Below are 27,815 nucleotides of genomic sequence, written 5' to 3' on the forward strand. Positions count from 1 at the left end.
GATGCTATAAAAGTTCTGCACTCAATAGGCCAGCAAATTTGGAAAACTCAGAAGTGTCCACAGAATTGGAAAAGGTCAGTTTTCATTCCAATCCCAAAGAAAGGCAATGCCAAAAACTGTTTAAACTACCACACAATTGCACTATGCATGCTAGCAAAGTAATGCTCAAAATTCTCCAAGCCAGGTTCAACAGTACATGAACTGTGAACTTTAAGTTTCAAGCTGGATTTAGAAAACACAGATGAACCAGAGAGCAAATTGCCAACATTCGCTGGATCACAGAAAAAGCAAGAGAGTTACAGAAAAAACATCTACTTCTGATTTATTGATTACGCCAAAGCCTTTGACTGTGTGGATCACAATAAACTGTGGAAAATTCTGAAAGAGATGGGAATACCAGACCACCTGACTTGCCTCCTGAGAAATGTGCATGCAGGTCAAGAAGCAACAGTTAGAACTGGACATGGAACAACAGACTGGTTCCAAACTGGGAAAGGAGTACATCAAGGCTGTATATTGTCACCCTGCTTATCTAACATATGCAGAATACATCATGCTAAATGTTGAGCTGGATGAAGCACAAGCTGGAATCAAGATTGCTGGGAAAAATACCAATAACCTCAGATACACAGATGACACCACCCTTATATCATAAAGTGAAGAGGAACTAAGGAGCCTCTTGATGAAAGTGAAAAAGGAGAGCTGGCTTAAGTGAAAAGGCTAGCTCAACATTCAAAACACTAAGATCATGGCATCTGGTCCCATCAGTTCAGTTCAGTTCAGTTCAGTCGCTCAGTCGTGTCCGACTCTTTGCAACCCCATCAATCGCAGCACGCCAGGCCTCCCTGTCCATCACCATCTCCTGGAGTTCACTCAAACTCACGTCCATCGAGTCGGTGATGCCATCCAGCCATGTCATCCTCTGTCGTCCCCTTCTCCTCCTGCCCCCAATCCCTCCCAGCATCAGAGTCTTTTCCAATGAGTCAACTCTTCGCATGAGATGGCCAAAGTACTGGAGTTTCAGCTTTAGCATCATTCCTTCCAAAGAAATCCCAGGGCTGATCTCCTTCAGAATGGACTGGTTGGATCTGCTTGCAGTCCAAGGGACTCTCAAGAGTCTTCTCCAACACCACAGTTCAAAAGCATCAACTCTTCGGCGCTCAGCTTTCTTCACAGTCCAACTCTCACATCCACACATGACCGCTGGAAATGGCAAATTGATGGCGAAACAATGGAAACAGTGACAGACTTTATTTTGTTGGTCTCCAAAATCACTGCAGATGGCTACTGCAGCCGTGAAATTAAAAGATGCTTGCTCCTTGGAAAAAAGCTATGACTAACCTAGACAGTATATTCAAAAGCAGAGACATCACTTGCCAGCAAAGGTCCATCTAGTCAAAGCTATGGTTTTTCCAGTAGTCATGTATGGATGTGAGAGTTGGACTATAAAGAAAGCTGAGCACTGAACAATTGATGCTTTTGAACTGTGGTGTTGGAGAAGACTCTTGAGAGGCCCTTGGACTGCAAGGAGATCAAGCCAGTAATCCTCAAGGACATTAGTCCTGATTATTCATTGCAAGGACTGCTACTGCAGTTGAAACTCCAATATTTTGGCCACCTGATGCAAAGAACGGACTCTTTGGAAAAGACCCTGATGCTTGGAAATATTGAAGGCAGGAGGAGAAGGGGATGACAGAGGATGAGATGGCTGGATGGCATCACCAACTCAATGGATATGAGTTTGAGCAAGCTTCAGGAGCTGGTGATGGACAGGGAAGCATGGTGTGCTGCAGTCTATGTGGTCACAGATAGTCGGACACGACTGAGCGACAACTGAACGAAATGTCAGACCACCTTACTTGTCTCCTGAAAAACCTGAACACTGGTCAAAAAGCAACAGTTAGAACCAGACATGGAACAGTGGACTAGTTCTACATTGGAAAAGGGGTATGTCAAGGCTGAATATTGTCACCCTGCTTATTTAACTTATATGCAGAGTGCATCATTCGAAATGCCAGGCTGGCTGACTCACAAGTTGGAATCAAGATTACTGGGAGAAATATCAACAACCTCAGATATGCAGATGATACTTCTGCATATTTAATATCTAATGATACCACTCGATGACAGAAAGCAAAGAGAAACTAAAGAGCCTCTTGATGAGAGTGAAAAAGTCAGCTTAAAATGCAACACTCAAAAAACGAAGATCATGGCATCCAGTCCCATCACTTTATGGAAAATAGATGGGGACAGAGTGGAAACAGTGACAGATTTTATTTTCTTGGGCTCCAAAATCAGCAAATGGTGACTGCAGCTGTGAAATTAAAATATGCTTGTTCCTTGGAAGAAAATCCATGACAAACTAGACAGAGTATTAAAAAGCAGAGACATCACTTTGCCACCAAACGTCTGTATAGTCAAAGCTATGGTTTTCCCAGTAGTCATGTAAGGATGTGAGAGTTGGACCATAAATAAGTCTGAGAGCCAAAGAATTAATGCTTTCAATCTGTGATGCTGGAGAAAACTCTTGAGAGTCCCTCGGACTGTAAGGAGATGAAACCAGTCAATTCTAAAGGAAATCAATCCTGAACATTCACTGAAAGGGCTGATGCTGAAGCTGAAGCTCTAATACTTCAGCTACCTGATGTAAAGAGCTGACTCATTGAAAATGACCCTGATGTTGGGAAAGATTGAAGGCAGGAGGAGAAGCAGGCGACAGAGGATCAGAAGGTTGGATGGTATCATTGACTCAATGGACATGAGTCTGAGCATCCTCCAGGAGACAGTGGAGCACAGAGAGGCCTAGCATGCTGCGGTTCATGGGGTTGCAGAGTTGGACACAATTTGGCAACTGAACAACAACACAAATATTTCTTAAATTAATTAATGGGTGAAATTAATTAACATAAAAATATGCTCTCTTCCAGGGTGAACTAACCTAGCACTGAGCCTTTGAATATGGCAATTAAAGACAGGTGTGATGCAGTCACATTTCCCTGCCCATTATTTCTCTAAAATTGGTCATTTTCTATTTACAGGGCCAGCATCCTAGTTCAGGCTTTATGTCCTCGAATTAGACATATATATATCATAGATTCTTCACTATTCTTAACTTCATTTTCCATAATATACTGACAGCTTAATCTATCTAACTCAAACCTTCACTCAGGCCATGACCAAGCTCAAAATCCTTCTAAGACTCTCCGCTGCTTTATACAAAGTCTGTACTGTTCAATGTTTCTAGTCACTTTCTCCAAGGAAGGCCTGCTCTCAGTCTCTCTCTGACCTCACACTCACTGTCTCCTGGGCATACTGAAGATTCTGCTCATGTCTGTACTTTCCGCTTTCACATATGTCAGAATGCTACACTTCTTCCTTTCTACTCTTCCAAATCCTCTTTCAGACTTTCCCAGGTGTGGTCATTTGAAAATGAATTAAAACTAGTATTTACGGGAGACCCACTGTGTGGAACTAACTGACAAACCCACTAAGACGAATAAGAATCTGAGCTTCTCATTGGAATTTACAGTCATAAGGGGGAGAGAAGACACATGGAACTATAATTTAATATGGAATACCATAAATGACACTAAAGACGTGTAATATAGTGGAATTCTGCAGTCAGGGAACAGGAGATCACTTCTGACTGGGGACAAATACAGCAATCATGAGATAGCTGAACCCCGGTTTCAAAAGGCAGAGATGGTGAGGATGCCACATGTAATGGAAATTGCTCAATAAAAGACACTAGAGACCTACAGCAATCAATGTTCTTATAATTCATTTGGAAATTCATCACGTACTGTGTTGAAATTGTCTGGATCATTTTTTGCTTACCTAATACTGCATGTATGTATACCTTTAACAGGACCTCGTCTAACAGGAGAAATAAGATACAAACTTGAAAATAATAGGAGTAACGGTAATTATCTTGCATGGTTATGGTAATAAGTGAGGTAATGTGTATGCAAAAGTGGTGGTTATCAATATATAACAGATGCTTGAAAAAGGATAGTTTCCTTCATTTCTGGTACATAACTCTTTGTTACAGCCAGTTCTAAAATGACCACTAACATTCCTGCCTCCTGGTATAAACACCCTATATAATCCCTACCCTTGAATGTGAGTGGGACATATGAATAAGACGGATGTCATGGCTGTGGCAACGTTGTGTTACATGGCAAAGCTGAAGGGATTCTGAAGATATGAAGTCCCTAACCAATTTGGCTTTAAGTTAATCAAGGGGAGGCTACCCTAGATTCATTTAGCCCCCTAGGCTACCCTAGAGGGGCCTAACCTAATCAGGTAAACTCTTAAAAGAGACTTTGGAGGACCTCCCTGCCTGTCCAGTGGTTAGGACTCCATGTTTTTCACTGCCGAGGGCACGGGTTCAATCCCTGGTCAGGGAAGTAAGATCCTACAAGATGCACCATGTGGCCAAAAAAAAATTAAAACAAAACCAAGAACTATCATTAAAAAAAAAAAATGGGGGGCCTGGGCCTTCTGCTGCTGGCCTTGAATCAAGCCCCTATGAGTATTATAACAACAATGAAATGAATTCTGCGAGCTCTGAAGAGAACCCCAAGTTTCAGATAAGACCAAAGCCCCAGCCAAAACTCTGACTGCAGCCTCAGGAGACCATGAAGACAGGACCCAGCTAATCCAGAGCCACACTTGTGATCCATGTGAGATAAAAAAAGGGTGTTACTTTAAGACACTATATTTTTGAAATAAGTTATTATGGAGCAATATAAAACTAACTAATATACTCTACTTTCTCTCAAATACCATCCCTTATCAAATGCATTTTTGATAACTTTCATTTGTTTAAACAGATTCAAGAATCAGACAACATGATGAAGCCCTTTCTTTCCTCTCTCACATATACACAGAAGTGCACACATCAATTTTATAAACATAAAAAGTACCTGAGTGGAAAATAAATAGTATCTAGCTTGCCAGAATTATTTTGTTGAAACATATTTTCTCATCTGTAAAATGAATATAATAACAGTATTGACCTTATGGGGTTGATATGAGGAATAAACAAATTAATATGTGTAGGCAATTTAAATTCTTGCTACTCAGAGTGTAGTATGACCAGGAGCAATGGCATCTGATAGAGTTTTTTTTTAAGTAAGACTTCATTTGAACAAGATCTCCAGGTAATACACACACACACTTAAAACCTGAGAAGCACTTCTTTAATCAGCACCTACCATAAGTAAGTGCAATATGATCACTGAAAGTTAAAGTCACTCAGTCATGTCTGACTCTTTTTGACACCAGTCCATGGAATTCTCCAGCATAGTCCAGAACTATATGGCAACCCACTCCAGTACTCTTGCCTGGAAAATCCCATGGGCGGAGGAGCCTGGTAGGCTGCAGTCCATGGGGTCGCTAAGAGTCAGACACGACTGAGCGACTTCACTTTCAAATTTCACTTTCCTGCATTGGAGAAGGAAATGGCAACCCACTCCAGTGTTCTTGCCTGGAGAATCCCAGGGACGGGGGAGCCTGGTGGGATGCCGTCTATGGGGTCGCACAGAGTCGGACATGACTGAAGTGACTTAGCAGCAGCAGCAGCATACAGTCCATGGAATGCTCCAGGCCAGAATACTGGAGTGGGTAGCCTTTCCCTTCTCCAGGTGATCTTTCCAACCCAGGGATCAAACCCAGGTCTCCGACAATGCGGGCAGATTCTTTACCAGCTGAATCACAAGGGAAGCCCAAGAATACTGGAGGGGGTAGCCTATCCCTTCTCCAGCAGATCTTCCCGATCCAGGAATTGAACCAGGATCTCCTGCATTGCAAGTGGATTCTTTACCAACTGAACTATCAGGGAAACCCTCGTATGATCACTGTATTTCTTTTTTTTTTTTTTTGGCTGATTTATTTTTTCTATTTTATTTATTTATTTATTTTAATTTTATTTTTAAACTTTACATAATTGTATTAGTTTTGCCAAATATCAAAATGAATCTGCCACAGGTATACATGTGTTCCCCATCCTGAACCCTCCTCCCTCCTCCCTCCCCATACCATCCCTCTGGGTCGTCCCAGTGCACTAGCCCCAAGCATCCAGTATCATGTATCGAACCTGGACTGGCAACTCGTTTCTTACATGATATTTTACATGTTTCAATGTCATTCTCCCAAATCTTCCCACCCTCTCCCTCTCCCACAAAGTCCATAAGACTGTTCCATACATCAGTGTCTCTTTTGCTGTCTCGTACACAGGGTTATTGTTACCATCTTCCTAAAATTCATATATATGCGTTAGTATACTGTATTGGTGTTTTTCTTTCTGGCTTACTTCACTCTGTATAATAGGCTCCAGTTTCATCCACCTCATTAGAACTGATTCAAATGTATTCTTTTTAATGGCTGAGTAATACTCCATTGTGTATATGTACCACTGCTTTCTTATCCATTCATCTGCTGATGGACATCTAGGTTGTTTCCATGTCCTGGCTATTATAAACAGTGCTGTGATGAACATTGGGGTACACGTGTCTCTTTCCCTTCTGGTTTCCTCAGTGTGTATGCCCAGCAGTGGGATTGCTGGATCATAAGGCAGTTCTATTTCCAGTTTTTGAAGGAATCTCCACACTGTTCTTCATAGTGGCTGTACTAGTTTGCATTCCCACCAACAGTGTAAGAGGGTTCCCTTTCCTCCACACCCTCTCCAGCATTTATTATTTGTAGACTTTTGGATCGCAGCCATTCTGACTGGCGTGAAATGGTACCTCATAGTGGTTTTGATTTGCATTTCTCTGATAATGAGTGATGTTGAGCATCTTTTCATGTGTTTGTTAGCCATCTGTATGTCTTCTTTGGAGAAATGTCTATTTAGTTCTTTGGCCCATTTTTTGATTGGGTCATTTATTTTTCTGGAGTTGAGCTGGAGGAGTTGCTTGTATATTTTTGAGATTAGTTGTTTGTCCGTTGCTTCATTTGCTATTATTTTCTCCCATTCTGAAGGCTGTCTTTTCACCTTGCTGATAGTTTCCTTTGATGTGCAGAAGCTTTTAAGGTTAATTAGGTCCCATTTGTTTATTTTTGCTTTTATTTCCGATATTCTGGGAGGTAGGTCATAGAGGATCCTGCTGTGATGTATGTCAGAGAGTGTTTTGCCTATGTTCTCCTCTAGGAGTTTTATAGTTTCTGGTCTTATGTTTAGATCTTTAATCCATTTTGAGTTTATTTTTGTGTATGGTGTTAGAAAGTGGTCTAGTTTCATTCTTTTACAAGTGGTTGACCAGTTTTCCCAGCACCACTTGTTAAAGAGATTGTCTTTAATCCATTGTATATTCTTGCCTCCTTTGTCAAAGATAAGGTGTCCATATAAAAGTGGATTTATCTCTGGGCTTTCTATTTTATTCCATTGATCTATATTTCTGTCTTTGTGCCAGTACCATACTGTCTTGATAACTGTGGCTTTGTAGTAGAGCCTGAAGTCAGGTAGGTTGATTCCTCCAGTTCCATTCTTCTTTCTCAAGATCGCTTTGGCTATTCGAGGTTTTTTGTTTTCCATACAAATTGTGAAATTATTTGTTCTAGCTCTGTGAAGAATACTGTTGGTAGCTGGATAGGGATTGCATTGAATCTATAAATTGCTTTGGGTAGTATACTCATTTTCACTATATTGATTCTTCCAATCCATGAACATGGTATATTTCTCCATCTATTAGTTTCCTCTTTGATTTCTTTCACCAGTGTTTTATAGTTTTCTATATATAGGTCTTTAGTTTCTTTAGGTAGATATATTCCTAAGTATTTTATTCTTTCCGTTGCAATGGTGAATGGAATTGTTTCCTTAATTTCTCTCTCTGTTTTCTCATTATTAGTGTATAGGAATGCAAGGGATTTCTGTGTGTTGATTTTATATCCTGCAACTTTACTATAGTCATTGATTATTTCTAGTAATTTTCTGGTGGAGTCTTTAGGGTTTTCTATGTAGAGGATCATGTCATCTGCAAATAGTGAGAGTTTTACTTCTTCTTTTCCAATTTGGATTCCTTTTATTTCTTTTTCTGCTCTGATTGCTGTGGCCAAAACTTCCAAAACTATGTTGAATAGTAATGGTGAAAGTGGGCACCCTTGTCTTGTTCCTGACTTTAGAGGAAATGCTTTCAATTTTTTTTCACCATTGAGGATAATGTTTGCTGTGGGTTTGTCATATATAGCTTTTATTATGTTGAGGTATGTTCCTTCTATTCCTGCTTTCTGGAGAGTTTTATCATAAATGGATGTTGAATTTTGTCAAAGGCTTTCTCTGCATCTATTGAGATAATCATATGGTTTTATTTTTCAATTTGTTAATGTGGTGTATTACATTGATTGATTTGCGGATATTGAAGAATCCTTGCATCCCTGGGATAAAGCCCACTTGATCATGGTGTATGATCTTTTAATGTGTTGTTGGATTCTGATTGCTAGAATTTTGTTAAGGATTTTTGCATCTATGTTCATCAGTGATATTGGCCTGTAGTTTTCTTTTTTTGTGGCATCTTTGTCAGGTTTTGATCACTATATTTCTTAAAAAAAAAAAACTCATTTCTTTTCTATATTCTCCATTGTATTTTCATTCAAATATAAAGAAATCTCATTTCCAAACTGATTTCTACAGTAAAAGCTGCCTATAATCTTTAATCAGACTATGAATTAAGAAATTAAAAGAAAATAAACTTCTAGTTGAGTTTGAGACTGTTTTGCTCTGCAAACAAAATGAATTATAAGTGGTATTAGCTACCAGTCACTCAGATCAAAGGGAATAATTTTAGTCTAGATAGCATTTAACCAATCTAAATACAAAACAAAAAAAACGCAGATTACAGTAAAATTTAGTTTACAAGCAAGTGTGAAGCTTGCCTCATATTACTGTGAATCTGGTCTTTTACAATTACTTGGGCATGTGTCTTAAAGGAAATCACCCTGTATTTGCCATCTATTGTCTTCTTATAGTTTACCATCCATGTTATAAGGAACTAAATACAAGTCTGAGGTCAACAAACAGAAAGTCAGCTTGAAAACCAAATGAAGCAGAATCAAGTGTACCTCAAGTTTCAAAAGCAGGAACAATTCAGAACATGAAGGAGTATATAAAGGTGACAAGGTTGTTTAAAAATAATCCCTATGGCAGTTGCACTGATGGACCTAACTTTCTGCAAAGATTCCTTGCATTCAAATTAATTCCCTTTAACACACTTCATTTTTTGAACAGCATTTGAAAAATATGCAAAGATACTTTAATTCATTTTACTTTAGATCTATCCCAGGAAATTAAGAGCAATTTTAGTCCTTTAAAGTCTGCATCCCTTTTTAGTTAAATTACAAGCTAAGATAAGACAATTTAGTGACTTGAACTTCCACTTTTGCTTTGACAGGCAAATTGCTGAAAATAATTAAATAAAAGAATACTCCAAATCCCCCCAGCAGGAAAACATTTCTATGCCACCTCCAGCTCTAACTTTTGATATCTGCGTTGACAGAAATGTCAATTAAAGAACTAATAATAAAGTGTATTGAAAATGTATGAAATGTCTCATCTATAAAAGAAACTATTACTTCCTACTCTGATTTCTGTAGCTTTTTTAATATGGGTGATGGCTAATAGATTTTCAAAAGACAAGCTGACATCTCAAACAGTGAAAACTTGTTAAGAACAGAAGTAAAAATTTTTAGGGAAAAATAGAAATCTGGTGACTTGTTCTTATTCAAACCATATATAAGAATAAGAAATTGAAAATTTTATTTATGTTTTCATTTTTCAAGTGTAATTTCAGAAATGTCACTTCTGTTTTTCTAGTCTTTCTCAGTATGAAATCATCTTGAAGCAATGTAAAGAAAACATATTAATTTATTCTGTAATTTTTGTGATAAATATATTTACTTTTATTTACTCCTTCATTTATTATTATTCATGCTATTTACTCAGAAGGCAAAAATCTCACTGAGAAGGTGGTACTTATTAAAGAGGAAGGAGAGACCCATTTGGCAATCCAGGAAACAAGGTGTCCTTCCAAGGGGAACAGCAAGTGCGACAGCCCAGAGGCAGATTATAGCAGTGTCTGTGAAGGACACAGAAAGTGAAGAACTACTAAAGAGCCTATTGATGAAAGTGAAAGAGGAGAGTGAAAAAGTTGGCTTAAAGCTCAACATTCAGAAAACTAAGTTCATAGTATCCAGTCCCATCACTTCATGGAAAATAGATGGGCAAACAGTGGAAACAGTAGCTGACTTTATTTTGGGGGGCTCCAAAATCACTGCAGATGGTGTTTGCAGCCGTGAAATTAAAAGATGCTTACTCCTTGGAAGGAAAGTTATGACCAACCTAGACAGCATATTCAAAAGCAGAGACATTACTTTGTCAACAAAAGTCCGTCTAGTCAAGGCTATGGTTTTTCCAGTAGTCATGTATGGATGTGAGAGTTGGACTATAACGAAAGCTGAGCACTGAAGAATCGATGCCTTTGAACTGTGGTATTTGAGAAGACTCCTGAGAGTCCCTTGGACTGCAAGGAGATCAAACCGGCCAATCCTAAAAGAGATCCTGGGAGTTCATTGGAAGGACTGATGTTGAAGCTGAAAAACTTCAATACTTTGGCCACCTGATGTGAAGAGCTGATTCATTTGAAAAGACCCTGATGCTGGGAAAGACTGAGGGCAGGAGGAGAAGGGGACGACAGAGGATGAGATGGTTGGATGGCATCACCGACTCAAGGGACATAAGTTTGTGTAGGCTCCCGGAGTTGGTGATGGACAGGGAGGCCTGGCGTGCTGCAGTTCACAGGGTTGGAAAGATTCGGACACGACTGAGCAACTGAACTGAACTGAACTGTGAAGGAGAGCAAAGGACAAGGGTGGAATTTGTGGGGCCGAAAGTGACAGCGAATGAGGTCAGAAAGGTTAAAATCAGAAAGTAAGATCACATACGGCTTTGTAAACCATGGTAAAGAACTTTGGCAAGCAAAATGAAAAGCCAATGGAGGATTTTTAGAAGAGAAGAAATGTAATCTGACAAATTTTAAAAGGGTGACTATGGCTAGTGCAGAACCACAGACAAAGGGGGAGTGAACAAGGGTGGAATGCAGGAGACCCGTTAGGAGGTACTGCAATAATCCAGTCCAAGAAATGATAGCACCAGAGAGAGGGTAGATTCTGCATTCTGAGATCCAGAGCCCAGGAGCTGCCACTTGCTCACAGGGGAAGCCTACAGGGAAGATGAGCCTTCGGCCATTTACTCCACCTGGAACACATTCTCTTCGTAGAACAGAGAAGAAGCAAAACCGCTGTACACGTGCAAGGCCTCGTGTCCAGCATATATCTGTGAATAGCTAGGACCCTCTCTAATCTGCCTGAGTGTGTATGCAGCCTTGCATGTATACACAGCCTCCCAGACCACCAGTGATATGCAGAACTAACGAGGCCCAGTCATTCCTTAAATCTCCTTTGGAAGGAGATTTCTTCTTTCCCAACCAGAATTACATCATTCTACATAAAACACTGGTCTTCACATTCTTTTGCCATTAAAAAAAAATCGCTATTGTTTCCAATAATGTTCCAGAGATTTGTGCTTTTTCTACATTTGCTCCAAATCGAGTGAGTCCCTTCCAGGGGTGAAAGCAAAGCTACCAGTTTTCACAGTTCGCCCCATCCTAGCAAAACCACCATGATTATAACCAGTGGTGGGAATGAGCAGAACAGGAGATGCCTCAAGTACTAAAACACCATTCACAGTTCTCACTCAAGGCTCAGTGGTTTTTCTCCATATTTTTATACAATTTGATCACCTTCTCAAGTCCTTCACTGCCCGTTTTTTGACCATTTTATTGATATTTATGACTGCTTTTTCATAAGCAGTTTTGTCAAGCTTTTCACTCAAGCCATTCCTGCATTGAATACATTTTAAACATAATTTGCCTAAGCAACCTACTAAAAAATATCATAGAAAATATTTTTAAACATTGCTAAGTATGGAAACTGCCTATATACTAAAATCACTATTTTCTTTTGACTGTTAACATGTCTTTGTTGAAGAGCTTACTCAGGTGGCCTTAAGTAGAAAGAGTCTCTAAGCAGAGTAAACAGCATTTATAAAGACACAGGAAGCCTGCTAGGAAACTGCACCCTTAAGTGTGGGGTGGGTAACTATTTTTAGCTCTCCCTTCCCTGCTACAGATGAGCTCAAATCTCTTACACCCTAAAAATGCCCTTTTCTGGCCACATGCAACTCAATGTTTTAAGTCCAGGCTCTTTCCTCTTCTTCTCCATTGACTTTCTTGGAAAAGATAGTCTGAAAAGTATTTAAAACATCCCTTTCTCACCTCTAGTCATTCCTCAGTCCAGTATAAGAAGGCTTCTTTTCCAACTTTATTAAAATGACCCGCAGAGGTACCCAGTAGCCTCTCAGATTTACCGAATCCAATGAACAATCTTGTTTCTTACTATACTCAATCTCCTTGCTCCATTTGTCAGTACTGCAACACCATTTTCTCCTTTTGAATCTCCACTCCTTGGTCCATTACTACCTTGTTTTAGTTCTCCTCCTACTGTTCTGATCATTTCTTCTGCAGATCTTTTAGTTGGACTTTCTCTTCCTGCATCGACCCTGAAATGTTAGTGATCTCTCAAAACTCTAATGTTAACCCACCCCTCCCACATTTTCTCTCAAAGAAATTTCAGCCAGTTATCATTGCTTCACACTGATGACCCTCAAACCTTTATCTCCAATTGTTAAAACTTCTCTCACAATATAATACCATTTCTAATCACTGAAAAATAGCTGTACTTCAATGTTCCACAGTGAGTTCAAATCCATCACTATCTGAAACTGAATGTATCATACCCCAATCCCACACCCACTCTTCCCAGGTATTCTTATCTTGTTTGCTGGCATCAACATCATCCAGTCACCTAACCTAGAAACCTAGATTTAATCTATGATTCTGTCCCTTCATTCTCTTCTTTCTGCTGCCCATGACATCCAGTTCAGCTATAAGCCTCGTTGCTTTTACCACAGGAATATTCTCACATCTCTTCTGCCCCTTGTTCCTTATATGCTGAGGCAGCCATTTTGATGCACCTGCGCAGAACGAACTTTGTCAAAAGGGCTGCATCAAAAATGAATTTGGAGCCCAAGTTAGCTCTCTTGCTAAGACTAGAATATGATGGCCTTCGAATATTTCGTACAGTACTTTCAGATCCTGCCAGTGAATGTCTCCAAACATTTTGTCGATTAATAACAAGTCAAAATTGGGATCATTTAGTTTGCCATTTACTTCTAAATGTATCAGTTTTCTAATTATGTTATTTTCCATAAGTAAATGGCTCTTCCCTTACACTGCACATCTACACAACTTTCAAACCTCATGAGCCCTAAATTTTCACTGGATCAAAAAATACCCAAGACTTGAATGGCATGGAGTAATAATATGTCAGACAAAATGCATGGTAAGTCTATTAAATAGCAACTACATTGTATACCACAAAGCAGATGAATACTATGGAAGTGATATTCTGTGACTCCAAGGCTAAGATATAAAAGGCATTGCAACTTCCACCTTAGTTCCCTGGACTGCCGTCTGGGGAGAGCTCACCGTTGTACCACACAGACACCCAAGCAGCACTAGTGGGAGGCCTATGTGGAGAGAAAGTGAAGTATCTTGGCCAACTGCCAGCATCATTTTGGCAGCTATTCTGAATCAGCCCCCTGGAAGCTTCCTCAAGCTTTCAGCCCCATCAATGTCATCTTCAAATAACTAAATCCCCCAAATAATATCTGACTCTCCATAATAAACATGAAGCCACAACTGACCAGACAAGCATAATTCATGACTCACAGAAACCATGAGATAATAAATGTTTTCTGAGTGAAAAAACAAACAGAACTCTACTTCCAACTACATGTAAAAATTTAAATGGTTCACAGACACATCATTAATGGGGGGAAAAAAAAAAAAAAAAAAAACCTGACAGGGAATTCCCTGGCAGTTCAGTGGTTAGGACTCTGCACTTCTACTGCGGGCAGTCCAGGTTCAATCCCTAGTCAGAGAACTAAGGTCCCACAAGACACAGGGCACAGCAAAAAAAAAAGAAGAAAGAAATTGACAAATTCAACTCCACAAAAATTAATCTTTCGTTTCTCAAAAGACATTGTTCAGAAAGTGAAAAGGCAAACTACAGAGTGGAAGAAAATATCTGTAAAACACATCCAATAAAGGACCTTTGTATGTGTTAAATCGCTTCAGTCGTGTCCAACTCTTGGTGACCCAACGGACTATACAGCCTGCCAGGCTCTTCTGTCCATAGGGATTTTCCAGTCAAAAATACTGGAGTAGGTTGGCATTTCCTCCTCCAGGTAAAGGACCTTTACCAGTGTATTTAAAGAAAGCTTAAAAATCAACAAGAAGACAAATAACCCAATATTAGAAAGGGCAACAGATTTGAATAGAATCTTGACAAGAAGGATAAACAGATGGCAAAGATGATATAAAGAAACTTTCTTTTAATAAACCCTATCCTATAAGCAGATAATATAAAGGTTAAAAGTAAAGATCCATCATTTAGCTCTAGTTTCTATAAAAACTACTCAGCACAGAGCCAAATGAAGTATGACTCTCAAGAGGTTGGTTAGCAACTTTCAGCAGGATTCATGCAGTAAACAAAGCAGATAACTGCTAGTGTTTCAAAAAAGTGAATGGTAAATGATAAGGCAACAACAATAAACAAATCAAAACTGAATCATGTCAAGTGAGGAGTAGGACATGACATTAACCACTAAAATTCTAAAAATGCTTAGGAGAATTTGAAACTTTTCATTAAACACTTCAAACGTGCAAGACAGCAAAGTTAAGCTGTCAAATATAAATAATTGTGTAAGTTGCACTTAGGAGTACACAACCAAGGAACCAAATGGACCAAATTCTCTTCTGCATCTAGTAGAATCTAGTCTAAAAGTAGCAGAGACTATGAAGAAACACCACTCCTCCCCCTACCGCTTAGAGAGAGACGCATGCACGCACACACACACACACATCTGTGAGGATACAAGTAAAGCAGCTACGTAAAGAGAAGAAACTGAGTAAGTTTCATTTCTTACCCTCTTCTGCTTCATCCTCCTGGGGTGACAATGGGCCCCCTCCACTAGTAGGAGTGACTGGATCCTCCTTCTCAGACTCTCGCTGTAGACTCACCACCTCATATATTGCATCCCCAGCATTGGTATGGCCTTTTCCCTCAGACTGAGAAAGATATAAAAATGTGTTTAAACATTAGAAATCTGAAGGAAACACTGAAAGATGGTGTATTTCAATGGTCATTAAAAAGAGCTAAAATGAAGAAGAGCAGCAGGTCATGTTTGATTTACAGCATGTCTGAAGTTGAGAAAAATCTTTCAAGTGCAATGTTCACATTACATTCTAAATGTATGGTTCTTTTAGTATTATTTTAACCAATACAATAAAACCTATTAACCATTGGAAAAAAAAATCTCAATTTCTTTTATCAGAAAAACCTAAGACACCACAGAGTCCAGGGCAGACAGATAAGCAAGTGATGCTGGATTCTTAGGATTGACTACCTTGCTCTGAGATAAAGAGATACCAGCTATATCCATCAACTAATTCATGGAAGTAGGTAGTTTTCATCTTACAAATGGCTTACATTCTAAATGGCCTTTTTTTAAGGAGGAAAATTTCCAAGGCAATCATTAATTAACCAACTTAGCATGGCCTACAAAGTCCTAGATAAACTGAACCTTGCCTCTCTCATGAGCCTCATCTCATATTCAAAGACTGTTACAATACTATTCTTCAGCCACTCTGGCCTTGTTTCAGTTCTGAGAACTTTTTCTCCTTTCACCCGCCCAACGCCTTGGGATATCTTTTTCTCTCTGACAATACAGCTTTTCCTCCTACTCTTTGCTAACTACCATCAATATTGGATCCTTATTTCTTAATGTTACTTCTGTTGATGTTGTTCACTGGCTTTGTCGGGTCCAATTATTTGTGACCCCATGCACTGCTGCATGCCAGGCTTCCCTGTCCTTCACTATCTCCCAAAGTTTGCTCAAACTCATGTCCATTGAGTTAGTGATGCCATCCAACCGTCTCCTCCTCTGTTACCTCCTTCTCCTCCTGCCCTCAATGTTACTTCTACAAAGAATCTACATTCCCATGTTTTCAGTTCTCATCACAACTTTTCCTTCTCCCTCAATGCATTTACTATAATATAACTACACATTATATTTTTATTATATTTGTTTAATGGCTATCTCATCCACAACAGAGGAAGTATCATATGGGCAGAGATGATGTTGACTTTCAATCAGAAACAATATGGTACCTGACACATAGTAAGTATTCAAAAATATCTGTGGAATCAATGATTAGACTAATGGTAAAACATGAATTTTAAAGTCAAATAGACCTGAGTCTGAATTCATATTTCACTACAAGTTAAGAGTGTGGTCTTGGACAAAATACTTTGCTGAGGCACATTACCTCTTATCAATAAAACCAAAATAAACCATCTCATTTATTAAGGAGATTAAATATAATAATACTTAGAACATGAAATTAGAGTGACGGGAATAAATTTTTATTACTATTATTATCTCAGTTTTTACACCATTTTACTATACTCTAAAGAACATAAAATAAGAATAGTATAGGCATATATAGAGGTATAATTATCTCAAATATCTACCTGTACTGTAATTCATTTAATTACAAAAACATAACTACTTTAATTATTCATTCTTTTCAAGAATTTCTTCTGAACAATAAATCAAATTTCAGGCCCATTTTCAAGCCATTTAGCAAATAATAAAAGGTAAAAATGTCCACTGCATTAAACATGGGAGAAAAAGAAGACAGCCATGAAAAATTACATGGTTAGGTTTAAATCAAACATTTTTTGTTGTTGTTGTAATTCTACTATATTCAGGAAACAAAGATCTCAATCCCTAAAGCAACAACTAAACTAATTATATAAAGAAATACAATAAAAATGAAATACTAGAAAACAAGATGGCAGAGGAGTAGGTAGACATGGAGTATATCTCTCTCCATGGATACATCAGGAATACACCTTCAGACACAGAAGTGCATGCAGAACACCAGCTGAGAGCAGACAGGAGTAGCCGAGCAGCGGAGAAGAGTATATAGAATCACGCAAAACTCGGGCGGATGGAGGAACTAGGAGGAAAAACAGGAGTGTTACAAGGACTGGACCTGCCCTTGGTGGGTGGGGGAAGTGAAGCAGGGGTCCGATCCCCACATCAAGGCAATTGTCTGAGTCAGAGGAGAAACATTTAAGGCTGAGAGTGAAACAGCTGATCTGTGGCAGCCTAAATGGAATAAGAATCAGACAGTTCTTGCTGCAGCCATACATACCCCAGACAAGGATGCAGGTCCCCTAAAAGGGGCAGCAGCTGGGAGCTGGAGCTTAGGGACTGTAGAGCAATCCCAGGGCAGGGCTGCTCTTGACTGGAGAGATGGACCAAGGGGATGTGAGGGAGGAGACTGTGGTGGGAAATGCCTGTGGAGAAAAGCCAGGAAGCCATGGAAGCAAGGCCATACTGCTGAGTCAAGCATAGGGCATGGAGTCATCACCATAGCCTCTCTCTCCCCATAGGCCACCATTAGCAGCAGAACAGTACAGAGCCTGGCCCATCAAGTGCCTGACACACCAAACTACAGGGTAGGACCCCAGCCAGGAGGGACTCTCTATATGCCTGACAAACTGAACAACAGAAAAGGACCCCAGGCACAGGAGCCCTCTAAGTGCCTGAATGGGTGGAACTACGGAGAAACACCAAAGAGGCCTTCTGATCACCAGCTACCGGAGGCTCCAAAAAAGACACTGATAGGGCCATAACTTCTGCAGCTGAGGCAGTCCGTGTCCCTGCACACTTGGCGCCACCAGGGTCCCCATGACCCAAACAGCCGTGCCACCTTCACACTCAACCCTCACTGGGACACAGCTGCCACAGGCAAAAAAAAAAAAAAAAGTCTTGCATCTATGCATGCGGGGGGTCTTCTGCTGTGTCCGGCTCTTTGCGACCCTATAGACTATGGCCTGCCAGGCTTCTCTGTCAGGGGGGTTCTCCAGGCAAGAATACTGTAGTGTATTGGCCAATACTGATAGCCATACCCTTCTAGAGAACTATATTTCCTGCTGCCCTAGCCGTGAACTACCCTGATTCTGATCCTAAACAATGGAGTTGGAGAAATCAACTTTCCTGTCATCAAATTACACTACAAAGCTACAGTCATCAAGACAGTATGGTACTGGCATAAAAACAGAAATATAGACCAATGGAACAAGATAGAAAGCCCAAAAATAAACCCACGCACCTATGGGTACCTTATTTTTGACAAAGGAGGCAAGAATATACAATGGGGCAAAGACAGCCTCTTCAATAAATGGTGCTGGGAAAACTGGACAGCTACATGTAAAAGAATGAAATTAGACCACTTCCTAACACCATACACAAAGATAAACTAGAAATGGATTAAAGACCTAAATGTGAGACAAGAAACTATAAAACTCTTAAAGGAAAACATAGGAAGAATACTCAATGACATAAATCAAAGCAAGATCCTATATGACCCACCTCCTAGAGTAACGGAAATAAAAACAAAAGTAAACAAGTGGGACCTGATTAAACTTAAAAGCTTTTACATAGCAAAGGAAACTGTAAGCAAGGTTAAAAGACAACATTCAGAATGGAAGAAAATAATAACCAATGAAATAATGAAAGGGGATTAATTCTCAAAATACACAAGCAGCTTATACAACTCAATACCAGAAAAACAAACAACCCAATTAAAAAGTGGGAAAAAGACCTAAACAGACATTTCTCTAAAGAAGAAATGCGACCTTTGTTAGCCATCTGCCAACAAACACACAAAAAGATGCTCAACATTGCTCATTACGAGAGAAATGCAAATCAAAACTACAATGAGGTATCACCTCACACCAGTCAGAATGGCCATCATAAAAAAGTGTACAAATAATAAATGCTGGAGAGTGTGTGGAGAAAAGGGAATGCTCTTGCACTGTTGGTGGGAATGTAAATTGATAACAGCCACTATGGAAGACTGTATAGAGATTCCTTAAAAAACTAGGACTAAAACCACCATACAATCCAGCAATCCCACTCCTAGGCATAAACCCTGAGGAAATCAAAATTGAAAAAGGCACATGTATCTCATTGTTCTCTGCAGCACTATTTACAACAGCTAGAACAGGGAAACAACCTAGAGGTCCATCAACAGATGAATGGATAAAGAAGTTGTGGTACATACACACAATGGAATACTATCCAGCCATAAAAAGGAACTCATGTGAGTCAGTTCTAATAAGTGGATGAACCTAGAGCCTATTATAGAGTGAAGTGAGTCAGAAAGAGAAAGATAAATATCAAATACTAACTCATATATATACAGAAACTAGAAAAATGGTACCAAAGAATTTATTTGCAGGGCAGCAATGGAGAAACAGATATAGAGAACAGATTTATGGACATGGGGAGAGAAGTGGAGAGGGTGAGATGTAGGGAAAGAGTAACATAGAAACTTACATTACTATATATAAAATAGATAGCCAAGGGGAATTTTCTGTATGTTTCAGGAAACTCAAACAGGGGCTCTGTATCAACCTAGAGGGGTGGGATGGGGAGGAAGATGGGAGGGAGGTTCAAAAGGGAGAGGATATATGTATACCTATAGCTGATTTATGTTGAGGTTTGACAGGAAACAACAAAATTCTGTAAAGCAATTATCCTTCAGTTAAAAAATAAATTAATTACAAGAAAAAGAAAATAGTAATCAAACATTCAAATAATCCAAAAGATGGCAGCAAAGGAGAAACAAAGAAATGTATAAAAAGAAACAAGCAGAGAATAAATATTAAAATGGTAAACTTATATGTAAACATATCAATAGTTATGCTAAACATAAATTGCCTAGATGTAACAATTGAAAAACATAATTCTCAGGTTATGTTGAAAACAAGACACAATTATAATCTGTCTACCAAAAAACCCACTTTTAATACAGTGACATAGGAAAAGTTGAAAGTAAAATGAGGTTAGAATATATACCATGAAAACACCTATCAAAAGAAAGCTGGAGAGACTATATGAATAAAAGACAAAGTTGACTACCAAGCAAGAAAAAACAAATCACTAGGTATAAAGGACACTGCTGCTGCTGCTGCTGCTGCTAAGTCGCTTCAGTCGAGTCCAACTCTGTGCGGCCCCATAGACGGCAGCCCAGCAGGCTCCCTCGTCCCTGGGATTCTCCAGGCAAGAACACTGGAGTGGGTTGCCATTTCCTTCTCCAATGCATGAAAGTGAAAAGTCAAAGTGAAGTCGCTCAGTCGTGTCTGACTCTTGGCGACCCCATGGACTGCAGCCTACCCGGCTCCTCCGCCCATGGGATTTTCCAGGCAAGAGTACTGTAGTGGGGTGCCATTGCCTTCTCCCATAAAGGACACTACACTATGTTAAAAAGATCTAGTCAACAAGAATATATAAGAATCTTATAAACGTATGTAGCTAACAACAGGCTCTCAAATATATGAAGAAGAAAATTCACAGAAATGAAGAGACGGACAAATCCACATTTACAATTAGAAACATCAACACTTCTTTCACAGAAATGAAAAGAAGTATATGAAAATTTAGCAATGTTTAGAAGAACTGTACATTATCAACAATAGGATCTGATATGATATATCACTCCATTCAATAACAGAAGAATACACATTCTTTTCAAATGCACATGAAACATTCACCAAAACAAACCATGTCCTGGGTTATAAAACAAACTTTAAGAAATCTTTTTAGACTTAATAATGTTTAGTGACCATAATATAATTAAACTGAAAATCAACACCAGAAATATGTCTGAAAAATCCCCAGATACTTGGAAATAACACACTTCTAAACACTCCATGACCTTGGACGTGGGGTAACTCCTCTTGGCCGCCGCCCGTCGGGCATGGGGTCCTTCTGGATGCCAACATCCGCTGGGTCATGGAAAAAGCTACAGAGTTCCAGAAAAACATCTATTTCTGCTTTATTGACTATGCCAAAGCCTTTGACTGTGTGGATCACAATAAAATGTGGAAAATTCTGAAAGAGATAGGAATACCAGACCACCTGAACTGTCTCTTGAGAAATCTGTATGCAGGTCAGGAAGCAACAGTTAGAACTGGTCATGGAACAACAGACTGGATCCAAATACGAAAAGGATACAGCAAGGCTGTATATTGTCACCCTGCTTATTTAACTTATATGCAGAGTACATCATGAGAAACGCTGGGCTGGAAGAAACACAAGCTAGAATCAAGATTGCCAGGAGAAATATCAATAACCTCAAATATGCAGATGACACCACCCTTATGGCAGAAAGTGAAGAGGAACTAAAAAGCCTCTTGATGAAAGTGAAAGAAGAGAGTGAAAAAGTTGGCTTAAAACTCAACATTCAGAAAACAAAGATCATGGCATCCAGTCCCATCACTTCATGGGAAATAGATGGGGTAACAGTGGAAACAGTGTCAGACTTTATTTTTTTGGGCTCCAAAATCACTGTAGATGGTGACTGCAGCCATGAAATTAAAAGACGCTTATTCCTTGGAAGGAAAGTTATGACCAACCTAGAGAGCATATTCAAAAGTAAAGACATTACTTTGCCAACAAAGGTCCGTCTAGTCAAGGCTATGGTTTTTCCAGTGGTCATGTATGGATGTGAGAGTTGGACTGTGAAGAAGGCTGAGCACCAAAGAATTGATGCTTTTGAACTGTGGTGTTGGAGAAGACTCTTGAGAATCCCTTGGGCTGCAAGGAGATCCAACCAGTCCGTTCTGAAGGAGATCAGTCCTGGGATTTCTTTGGAAGGAATGATGCTAAAGCTGAAACTCCAGTACTTTGGCCACCTCATGCGAAGAGTTGACTCATTGGAAAAGACTCTGATGCTGGGAGGGATTGGAGGCAGGAGGAGAAGGGGACGACAGAGGATGACATGGCTGGATGGCATCACTGACTCGATGGACGTGAGTCTGAGTGAACTCCGGGAGCTGGTGATGGACAGGGAGGCTTGGCGTGCTGCAATTCATGGGGTTGCAAAGAGTTGGACACGACTGAGCGACTGAATTGAACTGAAACACTCCATGGATCAAAGAGGAAAACTCAAAGTAGAAAATATTTTGAACTGAACAAAAATGAAAATACAACAAGTGAAAATTAGTGGGATACATCTAGGATTTAGAGATATAAATATATGTATTTCAAATGAGCCATCCAGAAATCAATAATCTAAACATGCACCTTAAGAAATGAGGAAAAGAAGTGCAAAATAAAGTAAACAGAAGTAAAATAATAATAATAAAGATAACAGCACAAATCAATAAAACTGAGGACACAAAAATTTTAAATCAATGAAACCAAAAGGTAGTTTCTTTACAAAGATCAATAAATTGATAAACCTCTAGCTAAATTCATAAAACAAAGAAGATACAAATGATCAATACCAGGAACAAAAGCCTGGGTATCACTATATACTTCATGAATTCAAATCGATAATAAATACAGCAAAGAATCCTATGCATATTAACTGTACAACTTAGAAAAATGCACCAAATTTAAGCTGTACATAATAATTTGATACACTCTATATATTGCAAAATAGCTACCACAATAACATCCTTCACATGACATAGTCTTAGTAATTTACTAAAAGATTGTATTCTTTCAGTAGAAGTATAGTTGATTTATATGTTTCACATATACAGCAAAGTGATTCAGTTTTATGCACATATGAGTGTATATACATGTATATATGTGATATATACATGTATACATATTCTTTTTCAGATTCTTTCCATTATAGGTTATTACAAAATATTGAATATAGTTCCCCATGCTATACAGTGAAGTGAAGTGAAAGTCACTCAGTTGTGTCCGACTCTTTGCAACCCCATGGACTATACAGTCCATGGAATTCTCCAGGCCAGAATACTGGAGTGGGTAGCCTTTCCCTTCTCCAGGGGATCTTCCCAACCCAGGGATCAAATCCAGGTCTCTTGCATTGTAGGCGGATTCTTTACCAGCTGAGCCACAAGGAAAGCCTGTGCTATATAGTAATTCTTTGCTTTTTATCTAATTTATATGTAGTAGCATCAGCTAATCACAAATTCCCAACTGATCCCTCCCCTAACTGATCATATTTAAATAGGTTTAAATCAACATGCATCTTCAAATGGGAAACTTCCTCTTATGCTTTTTAACTCTAGTAACTGATAAAAAGCTTTACCTCCAAGTGAAAAGAATGTTAAGGCACCTGAAAGCAAAGAAGAGATCTGGGAGGAGGGCAAAAAATAGTTATTTTAACATTAAACCTATTTTTAGCCCAGAGCCCAAAACAAGCCTAAAGGAGGCCTGAGCTAGGACAAGATTTAAGAAAGTGCAGCTACTTCCATCTCCAGCCTGGATCATACTCTCCTCGAGAATAAAGAAGAGATGGCTCCCTTCCTTTTAATAAGGTTCAAGCCACAGGAGCTTCTGAGAGCTATGATGAACTCTTGTCATGCCCTAAAATCTACCCTTTTCTTCAGGCAAGCCTCCTCCCTCTAAACGATGTCAACTAAAAACACAAAACAGGATGGTGGCCTCCGGAGAACAGCTTATAAAGAAAGAAGCTTTTCTTCTCTCCTTAACAGTGATCTCCAGTCTTATCTCTTGAATATTATGACTCTGCTTCTCATTTCTCTATAACTTCCCCTTGTAGGCCAGCAAAATTTACCACCCCAAAATGTCTCTTTGGAATTTAGATTATTTAGAGTTGGAACCAATCAAGGCCCAAAAGACTCAGGAAAAAGCTTTGACCTTCCCCCTCACTGCCTAAATTTAGATAGCAGGCCTGTTCCTGGAACAGAGCTACAACAACCTGCAAAGGATATGGGCTAGGTGTGATGGGGAAACTCAGTAGGGCCTAGATTTCAGAGTCCCCTCTGTCCCATTGTCACTGTGTAGCCCAGTAAACATCTGTTTACCAAACATTTGCTTTCCCAGATCCATATGAACTACCTCTTTTTCCAAAAACACTCTGCCCAACATGCTCTTTTGTCTTCAACTGAAGATGGTATTTAAGTTGAGGGATTTGGCCATTTTGGTGAATTACTCAGTTTTCCTTGGTCTCTCCAATGTATATGCTGTGTGCTAAGTTGCTTAGTCATGTCCGACTCTTTGTAACCCTATAGACTGTAGCCCACAAGGCTCCTCTGTCCTTGGGATTCTCCAAGCAAGAATACTGAGGTGGGTTGCAATGCCCTCCTCCAGAGGATCTTTACAGTGCAGGGATCAAACCCATATCTTTTATGTCTCCTGCATTGGCAGGCAAGTTCTTTACCACTAACAACACCTGGGAAGCCCTAATGTACATGTGCTACTAAACTTTTTATTTTCTTCCTTTAATCTATCTCATGTCACTTTAATTCTTATCAAGAATTACCACCTAGTCAAAAAAATGGTTTTTCCAGCAGTCAAGTATGGATGTGAGAGTTGGACTATAAAGAAAGCTGAGCGCCAAAGAATTGATGCTTTTGAACTGTGATATTGGAAAAGACTCTTGAGAGTCCCTTGGACTGCAAGGAGATCAAACCAGTCAATCCTAAAGGATATCAGACCAGAATATTCATTGAAAAGACTGATGCTGAAGCTGAAGCTCCAATACTTTGGCCACCTGATTCAAAGAGCTGACTCATTGGAAAAGACCCTGATGCTAGGAAAGACTGAAGGCAGGAGGAGAAGGGGATGACAAAGGATGAGGATCACCGACTCAATGGACATGAGTGTGAGCAAGCTTCAGGAGATGGCAAAGGACAGGGAAGACTGGAGTGGCTTCAGTCCATGGGGTCTCAAAGAGTCAGACATGACTGAGGGACTGAGCAACAACAAAGCAGAATCATAGGAGATGGTTCTTGGCATGAGTCCATCTTCTCCCCAGTTGCCAGTCTTCTTATTAAAGCAATATTTCCTTTCCCAACAATGAGTATTGGCTACTGAGAGGCAAGCAGCTAAACATGAGTTCATTAACAAGCATAAGGATTACTATTTTGAGCTAAGGGCAATCAAAACTCAGCAGATTCTTGAAAGCTCTTCTACCTCTCCCTCAATTGCCTAAATTTACATAAGAAAGGGAGAAAGCTGCTAAGAGAGATATCCTTTTACTTAAGAAACTTATCTTGTAACAGGACTACCTGTTTGTTTGTTTTTTTTTTTAATTCCCCAAATATCTCCTCCCACTTCCTGTGAATGACCTTCCTCCTCTTTGCATTCCCAGATTCCTCCCTGTTCCCTGGATCAGGATGGAATATAAGCTTCAATTACCAGCTGCCTTTTGAGTCTTCATATCTTTCTAGGGCTCCCACAAGCACATAATTAAATTTTCCTCCTATTAATCTGTCTTATATTTTTTTACGTATTAGACCAGCCAAAGAACGTAAAAGGGAAGAAGAGAAATTTTGTTCACCCTTAAAATATTCCTTCTCTACTGTGATCACAGAACATGACTCACAAAGATCCTCAAAGGGGCTTCTTTTAATCACCACTTTCTTTCATTCTACTGCTATGGTCCCTCCCTTTTCTAAACCCCACAGAATTCTGTACATTATTTTTATCTAGTATTTATCACAACCCTCCAAGTAAAATGGCAATTTTTATACATTTTCTTATTAATACGAGGTGACACAAAGTTCCTTTGGGGATAAGGTTGTTATTTGAAATATCTTATTCTCACTGTGCCACTAGAATAGATATTATAAATTAATTTTGAATTAACTTGACTACAACAATCATGGAATTATTTGTACTAAAAATTCACTAATCCAAATGTCACAGAATTTTAGAAAAAAATTCAGTAATACTACTAACCCACATTATTAGTTTATAATAAGAAAACCAAGGCTTCCAGACATAAAGGGACACTCAATAGGTTTATTTTTTTTTAACTATTTACTGAGAAAAAGCTTTATCTGTCAAATTTATTTCATATAAAAATTCAAAACATTTCATGTACCAAATCCAACATATATGATATACACTACATCTCTATACCAGAATAAGTGAGAAGAAATGGAGTGGCCATCATGGTCAACAAAAGAGTCCAAAATGCAGTACTTGGATGCAATCTCAAAAACGACAGAATGATCTCTGATCGTTTCCAAGGCAAACCATTCAATATCACAGTAATTCAAGTCTATGTCCCAACCAGTAACGCTGAAGAAGCTGAAGTTGAACGGTCCTATGAAGACCTACAAGACTTTTTAGAACTAACACCCAAAAAAGATGTCCTTTTCTCTATACGGGACTGGAATGCAAAAGTAGGAAGTCAAGAAACACCTGGAGTAACAGGCAAATTTGGCCTTGGAATATGGAATGAAGCAGGGCAAAGACTAATAGACTTTTGCCAAGAAAATGCACTGGTCATAACAAACACTCTCTTCCAACAACACAAGAGAAGACTCTATACATGGACATCACCAGACGGTCAACACCGAAATCAGATTGATTATATTCTTTGCAGCCAAAGATGGAGAAGCTCTATACAGTCAGCAAGAACAAGACCAGGAGCTGACTGTGGCTCAGACCATGAACTCCTTATTGCCAAATTCAGACTTAAATTGAAGAAAGTAGGGAAAACCACTAGACCATTCAGGTATGACCTAAATCAAATCCCTTATGATTATACAGTGGAAGTGAGAAATAGATTTAAGGGCCTAGATCTGATAGATAGAGTGCCTGATGAACTATGGAATGAGGTTCGTGACATTGTACTAGAGACAGGGATCAAGACCATTCCCATGGAAAAGAAAAGCAAAAAAGCAAGATGGCTGTCTGGTGAGGCATTACAAATAGCTGTGAAAAGAAGAGAAGCGAAAAGCCAAGGAGAAAAGGAAAGATATAAACATCTGAATGCAGAGTTCCAAAGAATAGCAAGAACAGTTAAGAAAGCCTTCTTCAGCGATGAATGCAAAGAAATAGAGGAAAACAACAGAATGGGAAAGACTAGGGATCTCTTCAAGAAAATCAGAGATACCAAAGGAACATTTCATGCAAAGATGAGCTCGATAAAGGACAGAAATGGTATGGACCTAACAGAAGCAGAAGATATTAAGAAGAGATTGCAAGAATACACAGAAGAACTGTACAAAAAAGATCTTCAAGACCCAGATAATCACGATGGTGTGATCACTGACCTAGAGCCAGACATCCTAGAATGTGAAGTCAAGTAGGCCTTAGAAAGCATCACTATGAACAAAGCTAGTGGAGGTGATGGAATTCCAGTTGAGCTATTCCAAATCCTGAAAGATGATGCTGTGAAAGTGCTGCACTCAATATGCCAGCACATTTGGAAAACTCAGCAGTGGCCACAGGACTGGAAAAGGTCCGTTTTCATGCCAATCCCAAAGAAAGGCAATGCCAAAGAATGCTCAAACTACCACACAATTGCACTCATCTCACACACTAGTAAAGTAATGCTCAAAATTCTCCAAGCCAGGCTTCAGCAATATGTGAACCGTGAACTTCCTGATGTTCAAGCTGGTTTTAGAAAAGACAGAGGAACCACAGATCAAATTGCCAACATCCGCTGGATCATCAAAAAAGCAAGAGAGTTCCAGAAAAGCATCTATTTCTGCTTTATTGACTATGCCAAAGCCTTTGACTGTGTGGATCACAATAAACTGTGGAAAATTCTGAAAGAGATGGAAATACCAGAACACCTGATCTACCTCTTGAGAAA

At 39.3% G+C, this 27,815-nt stretch overlaps 1 protein-coding gene across 2 annotated transcripts in view; it reads right to left on the reverse strand.

Moving 5' to 3' along the window:
- RABGAP1L (RAB GTPase activating protein 1 like) overlaps positions 1-27,815 on the reverse strand; it is a 737,668-nt gene that overhangs the window by 554,061 nt on the left and 155,792 nt on the right. For both annotated transcript variants that reach the window (XM_070384895.1, XM_070384896.1), the window contains exon 11: positions 15,104-15,245. In XM_070384895.1, the coding sequence (XP_070240996.1) occupies positions 15,104-15,245 (142 nt within the window). The remainder of the gene's footprint in view (positions 1-15,103; positions 15,246-27,815) is intronic.

The sequence above is a fragment of the Bos mutus genome, chromosome 16, assembly GCF_027580195.1.
Source record: "Bos mutus isolate GX-2022 chromosome 16, NWIPB_WYAK_1.1, whole genome shotgun sequence".
NCBI classification, from domain to species: Eukaryota; Metazoa; Chordata; class Mammalia; order Artiodactyla; family Bovidae; genus Bos; species Bos mutus.